General features: G+C 45.5%; 1 protein-coding gene across 2 annotated transcripts in view; it reads right to left on the bottom strand.

The window, feature by feature from the left end:
• Window positions 1-13,730, bottom strand: part of LOC120057267 (ephrin type-B receptor 4a-like) — a 37,539-nt gene extending 23,809 nt beyond the window's left edge. For both annotated transcript variants that reach the window (XM_039005819.1, XM_039005820.1), the window contains exon 1: window positions 12,778-13,730. In XM_039005819.1, the coding sequence (XP_038861747.1) occupies window positions 12,778-12,856 (79 nt within the window). In that variant the 5' untranslated portion in view covers window positions 12,857-13,730. The remainder of the gene's footprint in view (window positions 1-12,777) is intronic.
• Between the last annotated feature and the right edge of the window lie 1,472 nt (window positions 13,731-15,202).

The raw sequence follows: 15,202 nt of genomic DNA, 5'->3' as shown, positions 1-15,202 counted from the left end.
GAATGGGAAGGCATGGTGGTGAGGTGGAAATGGAGGAATGGGAAGGCATGGTGGTGAGGTGGAGATGGAGGAATGGGAAGGCATGGTGGTGAGGTGGAAATGGAGGAATGGGAAGGCATGGTGGTGAGGTGGAGATGGAGGAATGGGAAGGCATGGTGGTGAGGTGGAAATGGAGGAATGGGAAGTCATGGTGGTGAGGTGGAGATGGAGGAATGGGAAGGCATGGTGGTGAGGTGGAGATGGAGGAATGGGAAGGCATGGTGGTGAGGTAGAGATGGAGGAATGGGAAGGCATGGTGGTGAGGTGGAGATGGAGGAATGGGAAGGCATGGTGGTGAGGTGGAGATGGAGGAATGGGAAGGCATGGTGGTGAGGTGGAGATGGAGGAATGGGAAGGCATGGTGGTGAGGTGGAGATGGAGGAATGGGAAGGCATGGTGATGAGGTGGAGATGGAGGAATGGGAAGGCATGGTGGTGAGGTGGAGATGGAGGAATGGGAAGGCATGGTGGTGAGGTGGAGATGGAGGAATGGGAAGGCATCTTGTGTGTTCTGCCTCAAGTTCACAGGAAACCAAATTACACACCGTCGTCATGGTGGTAACTGGTGTGCTCCTATAAAATGGAGTCACGCGCACACACACACACTGTGCCATTCCTAACCTGCTCCTACTGATGTCCTATGAGGATCAATCATAAGAAGCAGCGGAAACACAACTGTCAGCCCCCTCCAGGCACAGCCGGTTACGCCAGCCGTGTGAGTATGAGGTGAGTGTGTGGTGAGTATGAGGTGTGTAATCAGTGTTTACCACTGAACTATCATTATCTTTTATGAGACAGGATGGATGTGTCTGTCTGAGTGTTTTTCGACACTGAGTGGACAAAACATTAGGAACACCTACTCTTTCCATGACAGACTGACCAGGTGAATCCAGGTGAAAGCTATGATCCAGTATTGATGCAATTTATTAGATCCACTTCAAATCAGTGTAGATGAAGGGGAGGATACAGGTTAAAGAAGGATTTTTAAGCCTTGAGACAATTGAGACATGGATTGTGTATGTGCGCCATTCAGAGGGTGAATGGGTAAGCCAAAATATTTAAGTGCCTTTGAACAGGGTATGGTAGTGGTGCCAGGTGCACCGGTTTGAGTGTATCAAGAACTGCAACGTTGCTGGGTTTTTCACGCTCAACAGTTTCCCGTATGTATCAAGAATGGTCCACCCCCCAAAGGATATCCAGCCAACTTGACACAAATGTGCGAAGCATTGGTGTCACGTTCTGACCTTTATTTGCTTTGTTTTGTCTTTATTTAGTATGGTCAGGGCGTGAGTTGGGGTGGGCAGTCTATGTTTATATTTCTATGTTTTCCTATTTCTGTGTATGGCCTGATATGGTTCTCAATCAGAGGCAGGTGTTTTGTGTTGTCTCTGATTGGGAACCATATTTAGGTAGCCTGTTTTGTGTTGGGTTTTATGGGTGGTTGTCTTCGTCTTCGTCTTCGTGTGTCTGCACCAGACAGAACTGTTTTGGTTTTACACATTTGTTGTTTTTTTGTATTTTGAGTGTTCACTTTTATTAAATCAAGATGAACAATTACCACGCTGCACATTGGTCCTCCGATCCGTCTAATTTCTCCTCCTCAGACGAGGAGGAAGACGAAAGCCGTTACAATTGGAGTCAACATGGGCCAACATCCCTGTGGAACGCTTTCGACACCGTGTAGTCCATGCCCTGACAAATTGAGGCTGTTCTGAGGGCAAAATGGGGGCGCAACTGAATATTAGGAAGGTGTTCCTAATGTTAAGTTTACTCATTGTGTATGCATGCACAGACATGTAGTACCGCGCTATATGAGAGTACACTCTTAGAAAAAAAGGTGCTATCTAGAACCTTAAATGGTTCTTTGGCTGTCCCCATAGGAGAACCCTTTGAAGTAGGGCTGTCGACAACAAAAAATTATCTTAGTCGACCGAGAGTTTATGTACTGTAAACACACCCTATGTTTGAATATAATCAACTACATGTAGGCTACTGAGCTTGTCTGATGCTTTAAGCACTGGGATTACAAATGAAGACACACAAATGACTAAAGAGGGAGCCAGAGATCAATAGAGCCTAACCAGTAGGAGTAAACCTGTTCCGACCTTCCTCCTCCCGCTGCCTGCTACTGCTGGCCTTTGCAGATTCTGCCATTACACTCCTGAAGTTGCCGGTAATAGGCTACACCAGCGGTCGGCAACCTTTTCCATTTGGAGTGCCAAGTTATCGTACCATTTCTACTGATCGGCGTGACAGTTTTGATTTTCATATGCTCATTTTTGTGGAACAGTTTCATTAAATTTATAATAAAGTCTACATGTCTCAAAATCAATGTCATGTGGTTAATCAAATTTGTTTTAATTGTTTTAATTTTCTATCCAATGCAAGTTTCATGTTTTCCATGAACTGCTGCTGCTGTACAGCAAAGCAGATCCTTGAAGATGTTCCTTTAGTAGTTTGTAATATCTTCCAACAAGGAGATAAGTAGAGGACAATAATATAGATAATATTTAAAATTGTATCTAAATGAAAATTATACAAATCTAAAAGTAACTTCCATTGCCAACATAAACCAACAAATAAAAACATTGCCGCCTGCAGGTAGAAAATATCTTGATTAAAAACAAATAAATCACATTGGATATGCATGGCCTGTCTGCAAGAAACTTAAAACATTGTATCAACTACTAACTTGGTCTGGCCCAATCATGCTAGCAAACTTGCAACATTGTATAAATATTCTGGGCCTTCAGTTTCCTGCGCCAGCGAGCTCCAGACAAACAGACACAGCTCTAGACTATTTGCGCAAGGGATAAGAAGGAATCAGGTAGGCCTATTTTATGACGTTTCCACCGGATCAGAGCATGACATTTTTTCCCCCTTTCATGCTGACTGGTTATGGAAAGGGAGAGAGCTGGAAAGATTTTTCAAACAGGCTACGTTGAGGAACTATTGTCATTCTCAATGGAGGTAAAAACAGACTTTGTTTACTTGATGTTTGAGGCGAAGACAAAATGACTGTGAGAAGCTCCATAGTGATGGTGAGTTAAGACAATCAGAAATACTATCGGATCGCCAAATGGGCACATTTGTAAGCCTACATTTGCACGCAGGCCAGGTAGCCTCACCTCTAAACCAAAACCTTTTTCTCTTTTCTCACAAGTGTAGCATAGGTTGTGCGCTCTGCAAACAACGTGTCCACTCCGACAATGACAACGGTAAGACTGGAATAATAATATATTGAACTTACCGTAATCAAACAAACATTGTAGATTAGAAATGATGGGAAATAATGGTAAATGTACTACTGGTGATACTGGTGAGCCACCCCCGTGGCCTTTGCAATGGATTAGTCCACTGAGACAGGGGGGAATCAGACAGGTGTCTCATGTGTCATACATTTTTTTAAATATATTTGCCACTGCTTGCCTAAACAAATCTTGGTCGACCAACAGCCTATCGATCAGTCGACTAAATTGGGTCAGCCCTACTTTGAAGAACACTTTTTGGTTGCAGGTAGAACCCTTTCTATAGAGGGTTCTAAATGGAACCCAAAAGGGTTCTCCTATGGGGACAGCTGAAGAGCCCTTTTGTATTTTTTTAAACATTTTTACCCATTTTTCTCCGCAATTTCCAATTGGTAGTTACAGTCTTGTCCCATCACTGCAACTCCCGTACGGACTCGGGAGAGGCGAAGGTTGAGAGCCATGCGTCCTCCGAATCTCCGAACCAATCACTTAACCCAGAAGCCAGTGCACCAATGTGTCGGGGGAAACACCGTACAACTGGCGACTGCAGTCAGCTTGCAGGCGCCCGGCCAGCCACAAAGAGTCGCTAGAGCGCAATGGGACAAGGACATCCCGGTTGGCCAAACCCTCTCCTAACCCAGACGATGCTGGGCCAATTGTACACCGCATCACGGGTCTCCCAACTACAGCAGGCTGTGACACAGCCTGGGATCAAACCCGGGTCTGTAGTGACGCCTCAAGCACTACGATGCAGTGCCTTAGACCGCTGCGCCACTCGGGAGGCCTCGAAGAACCCTTTTAGAAAAAACATGTCCAAGAGAGTACAGGCCATCCAACAGTAAATGGAGGTTATCATTGAGATGGGGCTGACTGAACACACACACACACACACACACACACACACACACACACACACACACACACACACACACACACACACACACACACACACACACACACACACACACACACACACACACACACAGGCAAGCAGCCTGCTGCTTTTTGCAGACCAGAAGGTCTTAGACCCCTGCCCAAGAGTGTTCCATATAAGCTGGTCCCATCCTTCATCCTGGCCTTCCACCACCCCAGAGAGCAGGGCCTGGCTGTACAGAAGAGTCTAGGATTCCTACGACCAGCTCTGTCCCCGTAGGCTCCGACCCCATCCACTCCACATAGCAGGTGAATAAACCCAAATGCTTCTGCTCTTTACATAAGTGACCTTGAATATGATAGCATGACTCCATCGAGTTGGAACACAAACCCTCTCTTTAATCACAGACCGACTTCTTCACTTTCTTCTCTACCTCTCCGCTACTTGCCCTTCCGCTCTCTTGCTTTCTCTCCCTCTCTTTCCCCTCCAGTGGCTCTGGAGTGTGATAGGGAAATTATAGGCCTGTGAGCCTTCGCCCTGCATCGACTACAATTAGACCCCCGCTTTAATTAAGGAAACTCAGAGTGCCAATTACCCCTACACGCCTAGAGAGAGGGAGAGATAGAGTAGGAAAGAGAGAAGGGAAGAGGAACAGCAAAAGGGGGAGGGTAGCTGAGAAGGAGAGGGAGAGAACAGAGATTCAGGTTAGGGTAGGATGGGAGAACATGCGGAGGGGAGAGAGGGGAAGAGCAAGAAAAACAGAGGGTGAGGGGAGAGAAGAGTGGGGAGAAGGGTGGGGAGAAGAGTAGAGAGAAGAGTAGGGGGAAGAGTGGGGAGAAGAGCGGAGAGAAGAGTGGGGAGAAGGGTGGGGAGAAGAGTGGGGAGAAGAGTGGAGAGAAGAGTGGGGAGAAGAGTGGGGAGAAGGGTGGGGAGAAGAGTGGGGAGAAGGGTGGGCGGGAGAGTGTTGGACAGGGCTGACCTGGGTTAAGCAGTTATGGGATAGCTGGGAGGGAGAGAGAGACAGAAACAGATGAAGGGAGAAAGGGAGAGAAGAAAAGAGACTAGTGGAAGCTTATCAGGGCATTTTGCCACTAAGACACCGCCTTCCACTATTCATGTGCATGTGAGCATGAGTGTGTGTGTGTTTGTGCAAACCGGCAGTTCTTAGAGTGTGTGTGTTTGTGTGTTTGACATGGAGTTGAGCCTGTGAGATTAGGTCTCCTCCTCTCCTCTAATCCCACTCCCCTCCTCCCTGTTTCCTGCTTCTCTCCTGGTCTGGAGGGAGCTGAGGAGTGATGGACTGGCCACTGACATCCTCACACTGCATTCAGCAGACCTACTGGAGCGAGAGGCCCTCTGAGGAAACATTACACTTCACTCTCTGCTCTTTATAATAAGGGCACCGTTATGATAGCGCATGGACCTGTGTGTGTTTACATGTAGCCTGTGTGTGTTTGAGAGAGAGGTGCATCTATGTCACTGAGTGAACAAAGCATTAGGAACACCTTTTCCATGACAAACTGACCAGGTGAATCCAGGTGAAAGCTATGATCCCTTATTGATGTCATCTGTTAAACATCTTCAATCAGTGTAGATGAAGGGGAGGAAACCGGTTAAAGAAGGATTTTTAAGCCTTGAGACAATTGAGACATGGATTGTGTATGTGTGCCATTCAGAGGGTGAACGGGCAAGACAAAAGATTTAAGTGCCTTTAACCGGGTATGGTAGTAGGTGCCAGGCACACCGGTTTGACTGTGTCAAGAACTGCAACGCTGCTGGGTTTTTCAGGCTCAACAGTTTCCCGTGTCTATCAAGAATGGTCAACCACCCAAAGGACACAACTGTGGGAAGCATTGGAGTCAACATGGGCCAGCATCCCTGTTGAACGCTTTTGACACATTGTAAAGTCCATACCCCGACAAATTGAGGCTGTTCTGAGGGGAAAAGGGAGTGCAACTCAATATTAGGAAGGTGTTCTTAATGTTTTGTACCCTCAGTGTATATACTGTAAATATATATATATATAGAGAGAGAGAGCGAGAGAGAGAGAGAGCGAAAGAAAGAGAGAGCGAAAGAGAACGGATTGAGGAAAGAAAGTGAGAATGAGGGTGTTAATGTTGGACTCCTAGTTGGATGTACTCCTCTTCAGGGATGTATGCCAAACAGGCTGGTCCAGGCAGGTAGATACTAGTGTCCCTGTGCTCTCCTTCCCTCCCAGGCCACAACCCCATCCAGTGACTGTTGGGAGCAGGCTACTGGCTATTAGAACTGGACAGGGTCACTTTTCTGTGTGGGTATGTGTGTGGGTATGTGTGTGGGTATGTGTGTGGGTATGTATGTGGGTATGTGTGTGGGTATGTGTGTGGGTATTTGTGTGGGTATGTGTGTGGGTATGTGTGTGGGTATGTGTGTGGGTATCTGTGTGGGTATCTATGTGGGTATGTGTGTGGGTATCTGTGTGGGTATGTGTGTGGGTATGTGTGTGGGTGTGTGGGTATGTGTGTGGGTATCTGTGTGGGTATGTGTGTGGGTATCTATGTGGGTATCTGTGTGGGTATCTATGTGGGTATGTGTGTGGGTATGTGTGTGGGTATCTGTGTGGGTATCTATGTGGGTATGTGTGTGGGTATCTGTGTGGGTATGTGTGTGGGTATCTGTGTGGGTATGTGTGTGGGTATGCAGCCAGAGTTAAATAACACAGCTGGGAACCAAAATGGCTGACCATAGCAGTGGGGATTAAGTGTCTTAAACCTACCCTCCGAGTCTGGTATTCATTTTGGCTCCGAAATGTGCAGGCTCCAATTGACTCAATCCTCTGAATTTTTGGGGTAAAAAATGGTGGCTGAAATTCCTGTGCCACAGCAGAAGATATAGAAGTAGAGACAGCAGCATTTCCATGCAACAGACTATGGTAGTTGTCTCCGGAACGTAGGGAAATATTACCACAACATTTCTGTCACGTTTCAGCTAGCGAATTGCGGAGATTGGTCAGCAGTAGTAATGTTCTGGGTTTGTCTCGCCCTGGTTTGATTTGGAGTTCTTTAGCTAATCTCACACCAAAGGGGTGATCTGAAAGAGTCCAGTTGACTTCCCACATCTCCCTCCCTGGCTAACAAAAGACACTGAGCTATGGGTGAGATTAAACTCCATAAAAGCCTAATTAAGTAGAGCTGGAGTGGAACAAGAAACTCTTTGAGTCCTCACCTCCATCCCTTAGAGAGAAAAAGAGAACCACTGTGGAACAGCTCGCTACAAGATCAAGTAACCTCGCCGATTACTGAGTGGACAACAATGGTGCAGTTAGTTGGCATGGGTTTAATAGGCATCACGACTAAACCAGTGTGTGTGTCACTGTGTGTTTAGAACAAAGGGTTTAGGATAGAGTCAACCTCCAATTAAAAGGAGTTGTGTTTATTTGTAATTGTTTCTGTTTCATAACTCATAGGGACTCAACGGTAACAAGTGTGACGGCGGTAACTCTTTACGTTCATAAGAATTTACAAAGAGTTTATAAAGGTAGTTCACAAACTATCACCATGTGTTGAAGGAAACTTTGGCTCTGGTACACACACTTTGGCTCTGGTACAGGTCCGTTTTCAAATTCTGTACAACCTCCGTGCACCTTTAGCATGTTCACTGTTTGTTGTGTTTTCGTGGTTCTTTCTGTCCTTGTAATTCTGTCGTTCAATCTTCTGCCGTTCCGCCCACTACTCTCTCCCCATCCCACGACTCAAGTCGCATCCTTATAATTATCTCTGGACAGAAAATGTGTTTGCATGCATCTCCATGTCAGTCACACTGAGAGAGTCTCCCTCCCACTGAACACTGGGAAAAATACCAAACTAAAGGTCAACTCTCTCACACACACTTCTACAGACGCACTCAAATATGCTCTGACGCAAAAAGTACACGCATCGACTGCGGAAAGTAATACGACCAACATTTAGTGTCGGGGCCCTCTCCAACGTCTGCCTTCTTTAACATATCGAGCTTTTGGGGTCCCCATTGGTTCCAGAAAAACATGACAGACTATTACAACTGTATATGGTCCTTGTGACATGAAACACGCAGACACACCACACACGCGCAAACACACACAGTCTCTCAGTGACTAATCCGCAGTGGGAGGTGAACAGCTTGAAGCTGGAGGACAGTCACTCTGAATGGCAGCACAGACTAAGGCTACATCAACCATCCAAAGATCGGCACGTCCAAGCCCAGATACAAGAGAATACTCGCTCTGCATGGGTCTTCTCTTTCATTCTGACTCATCCCCCTCTTTCTCCCTTTCAGCAGCCAAGGAAAGCCGGACACATTGAGGGGGTACAGCTCAAAATCTTCTTTCCACTGTTCTTTGCTCTTAACGGCTTAAGACATGGTGGGATTGAAGGGGGGGGGGGGGGGCTTTGGAACAGATTTTGTAGGTTCCAAAGAGGGAAATAAGACAGAGATATCGCGTATGATGATGGATGAAATGGTGAAACCAGTGTGAACAAGTTGTGTACTCTCTCTCTGTCTGAGGAGCTGTGTGGTGGGACTGGAAGCCTGCTGCCTGCTGAGCCTCAGTGTTGTTACTGTATATAGGACAGATATTCTGAGGCTCAGGGGAATCACAGCGAGCACACAGGCATGGGAAGTCCCTCTGTCTCACAGCCAGGCGCTTCTGATAATCACCTACGACACACACTCAACACAGACACACACCCTCTCACTTTCTCGTCAGCCCTTTCTCATTTCTACTTGACTTGATAGCAGTCTCTCCCTCTCACCCACTGGCAGAAATTACTCTCTCCATAAGTGTCAATCTCTGTCCCTGTCTTATATGAAAGGCTGTGGCCTCATTCCATGTCCTCTGCTGCCGGTCCCCTCTCTAGTCGTCCCCATTGTGTCCCCTCTCACAGTGAGTGGTGTGTGGGTGGAGGTGCAGAGGAGAGCACGTGGGTCACCTGCCCCGCTTCTTGCCTGCCTGTCAGCGTGCCACTGACGTTGATGCATGGGTTGAGGGGCTGGTGGTGGTGGACTGGGGGGCTTTTTCTATCCCCTCATCAACCCGGACTACCGTCCACCTGTCATATTTCCATTTGCATCGCATCTCATTTGTGACTAAAGTAGTCTTGATAAGCCAATCCAGACCCACTCAGGAACCCATCTGTCTAGGCCGATATGTGTCTGTCCGTGTGTGGTACTGAAGAGTAGAGGGAAACTGGCCTGTACATTACAGCTGCACGACTCGGATGCCTGTTTAACTCTTCAAGGGGCTAATCGTGGGATTAAGCCACAGAGGATGATGGGCTGAGGGTGTCAGTGAGGGGGGAGGATTGCTTTAAATGCAAATCCCTTTCTTATAAAAATCAGTTCCATTTAATAGGATTTCGGGGGAAGAAATCCGCATTTCCGCGGCGGGGCAGACAGTGGTAAGTCCAGACTGCACTGCCTCGCTCACACAGCAGAGAGAGAGAGTCAACGGAAAGAGTAACAAAATAAAAGAGTGCGGGGGGGGGGGGGCCCTAACTCTTTCACCTAGGGCCTCTTGCATTCGGAATAAAAACATTATTTTAGCGTTTGCTGGTTTTAGACATTGGGTTTATGGGTTGTGAAGCAGAATGTCACTCATCGCGGCACTCTATTCAAAGTATGAGACAGAGTGAGGGAGACAGAGTGAGAGAAAGAAGCGTAGGTGGAGGAAATGAGAACGCAACAGAGAGAGGATGGGTCTTCAGAGTGGCGTCTTTTGGAGGGTTAGTTCATCTCGAAGGCTGATTGTGAAGGCTCACCGGCTCACTGGGGTGGAAGTGTATTCTTTCTTCAAACTCTTCCCGACAAAGACCACTAAATATCTAATATACAATATGCACAGGGATCAGCCTTTGTTTAATCATTCACACACACGCACACGCACACACACACACACACACACACACACACACACACACACACACACACACACACACACACACACACACACACACAGTCTAATCTCAGAGGGTTTGGGGCCCTTTTGAGGATCTTACCCTGTGGACAGAATCCAATCTACCCCCCACGGACGCCAAGCTTAACTTGGCCAAATTAATCATCACCAGCATTGCCCTTTTTAATACCTTCACAGTCCTGCAGTCACCACATGGAGGTAACACTTCAAAAACCGCCAAATGCCGTGCAAATATTATTTTAAAAAGTAAATAAGTTGTATAAGTGGAGTTTTTAAAAGACAAGGGAGAGGTCACATTCAATAGATGAGCCTAACTCCCAGCGCTGCTTCTCTTTCTGTTCCATCTGTTGGGAGCTGAAAAGGGAATTAGTGAACAGATGTTGGAGGTGGGTTCATGACATGAAAACGATACATTCTAGGCCTAGATCCTCAAAAACCCTTCTCAATGGAAGTGAAGCAGACCTACAGAGTAGCATTACAGGCCAGGACGTAGAGTGAATCGTAATAGTGCAGACACTGACTGAGGGCAAAACCTCGAAAAATGAGCTTAACTTCAATTAATCAACTAAAACACAATTGTGAATTGATTTTGGCGTTGCTGTGGCTAATTACAGTGAAGTTGTAGTAGGCATAGCCAACTAATCCCTTCAAGTCACCTGTAATGCCATAGCCGTGCTCGGATGTTGTCCATGCCTGTCAAACAGCACCATGTTAATTGTTTGTAGATAGCAGGGACCAGGTGTCTCCATTTCAGCATGTAATGTGGAACTAATCCAAGCCATGCCGTTCAGGATTGATTGGTAGTTAGACACCGTAGAAATGGTCTGGGTGGATGCGGTCTAGAAGCTGGTACACTGTGTGGCCAAAAGTATGTGGACACCCCTTCAAATTAGTGGATTCGGGTATTTCAGTCACACCCGTTGTTAACAGGTGAATAAAACCGAGCACACAGCCATGCAATCTCCCTAGGGGAAAAAATTGGAAGTAGAATGGCCTTACTGAAGAGCTTCGTGACTTTCAATGTGGCACTGTCATAGGATGCCACCTTTCCAACAAGTCAGCTCGTAAAACTTCTGCCTTGCTAGAGCTGCCTTGGTCAACTGTGAGCGCTGTTATTATGAAGTGGAAATGCCTAGGAGCAACTACGGCACAGCCGCGAAGTGGTAGGCCACACAAGCTCACAGAACGGGGAAGCTGAGTGCTGAAGCGTGTAAAAACCGTCTGTCCTCGATTGCAACACTCACAACAGAGTTCCAAACTGCCTCTGGAAGCAATGACAGCACAGGAACTGTTCGTTGGGAGCTTGAAATGGGTTTCCATGGCCGAGCAGCCGCACACAAGCATACGATCACCATGCGTAATGCCAAGCATCGACAAGAGTGGCTTAAAGCTTGTCGCCATTGGACTCCGGAGCAGTGAAAACACCTTCTCTGGAGTGATGAATCACGCTTCACTATCTGGCAGTCCGACTGACAAATCTGGGTTTGGTGGATGCCAGGAGAACGCTACCTGCCCGAATGCATAGTGCCAACTGTAAAGTTTGGTGGAGGAAGAATAATGGTCTGAGGCTGTTTTTCATGGTTCAGGTCAGGCCCCTTAGCTCCAGTGAAGGGAAATCTTAACGCTACAGCATACAATGACATTCTAGACGATTCTGTGCTTCCAACTTTGTGGCAACAGTTTGGGGAAGGACCTTTCCTGTTTCAGCATGACAATGCCCCTGTGCACAAAGCGAGGTCCATACAGAAATGGTGTGTTGAGATCGGTGTGGAAGAACTTGACTGGCCTGCACAGAGCCCTGACCTCAACCCCATCGAACACCTTTGGGATGAATTGGAACGCCGGCTTCGAGCCAGGCTTAATCGCTTAACATCAGTGCCCGACCTCACTAATGCTTGTGGCTGAATCGCAGCAAGTCACCGCAGCAATGTTCCAACATCTAGTACTGTGTGGAGGTTGTTATAGCAGCAAAGGGGGACCAAATCCATCTTTATACCCGTGATTTTGGAAGGAGACGTTCGACAAGCAGGTGTCCACATACTTTTAGCCGTGTAGTGTATGTTTCCACACAGACCATTTATGTGCTGTTCCACACCTTTCCAGAACACATACATAAAGACACACTAAATCCACAAATGTGCGCGCACACACACACACACACACACACACACACACACACACACACACACACACACACACACACACACTGCTAATTCATTATCACCTTCGTATCTTAAATGAATCCAGGTTTTTATGTTGTCTTGGGCTGTTTTTAAAATGCCTATGTACAGACATTTGCATAGGCTCTTGTGCAGGCCAGTCAAATTAATCTTCATTAACAGGAAAAGTCTCATTGCAATAGTTAGATAGTGGAGGGTGATCATTCTCTATACAAAGACAACATAATGTACAGTAAACATAGTTAATGTAGGAGTGTAGGTTTGATTAACCAGCACGATAATTGTCAACTAGCATGTTACATTGCCATGTGCGGCTGTTACCATGTAACGGTGCTGTAGTTACAATGTAACCACAATCTGAAGGCAAAATGGGCCTTAATCATATTTTCAATAATTAGGTAGCCTAATAACCCCACTGTACATTTCCCGTCGATAATAAGCATAATGACAGAACATGAAACAGCCTTGTTATATTTGAGAACATTGTACAGGAGGTAATCCAACCTACCTTCCTCTGCTGTCGACAGAAGCACACATTCCAGCAGGACCAGCCAAAGTGGGGCAATGCGCCTGGATATGAAATTCATAATGGCATACAGATTATCCGTAATATAAACGAACTCCTTCGGTCGTGTTGGTCAAAAAACGTGTAACTGGGAATTTAGTGGCACCGTCAGCTGGACCGTGTACCCATTGGCCGCAACACTGACCACATCTGACACGGACCACAGTTCAAACACCAGTTTCACTGGAAATTAGTAATACAAAAATGTGGTCACAGCATTTCAAGGAAAACCTTGCTTTGACGGACGGTTGCAAGTCAATATCTCATGGAATAAGTCGATTAAAAAGAATCAACCACCAGTTTCTTTAAAGATCTAGCATAGTCAATCAAATATGAACTTTAATTTGAGGGAAAACTTTCCTTTATAGTGCTATAGAATATTGTACAGCTTGGCTATACAATTATATAGCACCGTTGTCCTCTGTCATTTTCAAAAAGGGGACGCATGTATGTGAAACTTATCGTATCCTTGGGATGTATTCGGTCCACTCTTTGTCCGCGAGCCCTCTACTTCTCCCAAATGTCCTCTCAATTCGATGTCTAGACTCCGCAATTGAAGCACTTGAAAACCCCCTCAAGTCTCAACATGAGCGAAAATAATGTTACTGCTGCGTTTTGTTCGTTTCGGTAGCCTATTTTCTTTCCAAACGGCCAGAACAATAATTGTATGAATTTTCTTTGGTAAAAATCCTCCTAAAAAAATCTAGTCGATTGGTCGGGAACAACTGCGTGTCTCGTTGCCACTGCCTTTACGTTTCCAGTGATGTAGAATGATTGACAAATTAAAGAGTTTAAATATTTTTTTTAACGATAAATCACTTTCAGGTAATAATAAACAAAAAAACTAAAAGTTATGGACTTATCCGCTGTCAACTCGCAGTCGTCTCACTGGGGATGTTTCACCACTCACAATCAAAGTCGAATAGCACTAACCTCCACTGACTGCATACGCCCCGCCTTCACGCACACAGTTTCGGCAATCAGAGGTCGATTTGAGCTGTCAGTCAAATAGGAATATGAAAATCAATGTATGTATTCACTCGACCCCACTTTTGTGATATTTTTTTGCGATCTTGTATTTCATGGAAGAGCTGTTTCTTCATTTTCGTTGTTGAGAGTTTCTGTAGCCTAAATACCGGTGAGTGATATTGCTCATACCAAAGTGTTATCGTGTTTCATTCATGATACACACATTGAAATAGCCTACAGGTTTTTGGGATGTGGAGATCATATTACAATGTTCTCTTTTATGGTCTTTAGTTTCATCCCAGTCTGCTCTGCAAGCATACAATATATGTAGGCTACTTACTACAATCTATTTGGAGAAGAAACCAGCAGACTGTGTCTGGTTTCATGTCATTCCCATGCAAATAAATGCACTCTCAATTCAGGGTCGCAGGGGCCCACTTTGTGTATTGGCCTGTTATTTCCTAGGCAGTGACTTCATGAAAGTGAAGGAGCGGTTTGTCCTTTTCTTACGTAAATTATCTGGGAGACCGGTGGAAAACAATTAGTAGCAGTGAAAGACTGTCACTCTCAGCTGAGAACAAGAACGCGTTGAGAATTAAAAATAATGCTTATTATGATATACAGTACATTTTATAATGATATTCTATGATATACCTATATTATGGTATAGTCCGGAAGTCAGAAAACCGACATTTCTGGTGTTAGACCTACCTGATTCTTTATTCATTTCTTTAGGGTGTGTGACTTAATGGCCTACAAATCTTTTTCACACCCCACATTTAGCGCATACTATGCTCACATCACCATGCTGTGTTTTCATGTGTTGCTGCCACGCTATGTTGTCTTAGGTCTCTCTTTATGTAGTGTTGTGGTGTCTCTTGTCGTGATGTGCGTCTTGTCCAATATTTTTATTTTATTTTTAATCCCAGCCCCAGTCCCCGCAAGAGGCATTTTGGTAGGCCGTCATTGTAAATAAGAATTTGTTCTTAACTGACTTGCCTAGTTTAATAAAGGTTAAATATATATATATTTTTTAAACATCACGTAAGCATTTCCACTCGAGATATTAGGCGACATAAAACTCCTTGTCCTACACAGAAACTGCTGTAGCATAAATTCATGTAACCTACATTGCTGAATGTGATAATCAGTTTAAAAGAATAAGGGAATTATAATCAATGGTGCTGAATTGAACTATTTGCACGAAAAGATCCCTTTGACCGACACACTTATATGTCACAGATTCAGAATATGAGCAGAATGCATAGAAGACACGACCAATACCAAAACCATACCTGTACACCCATTGTGCAGGTGGTGTGGGCAGCTGTGTGTTGCAGTGAGAAGCATATTTGGTTGTGTTTTTGAGTCCAAGGTGGCCCCAAAAAAGTCTGGTCCA

Source organism: Salvelinus namaycush, chromosome 12 (genome assembly GCF_016432855.1).
Source record: "Salvelinus namaycush isolate Seneca chromosome 12, SaNama_1.0, whole genome shotgun sequence".
In the NCBI taxonomy this organism is placed as follows: Eukaryota; Metazoa; Chordata; class Actinopteri; order Salmoniformes; family Salmonidae; genus Salvelinus; species Salvelinus namaycush.
This window is presented reverse-complemented; position numbering and strand designations above follow the sequence as displayed.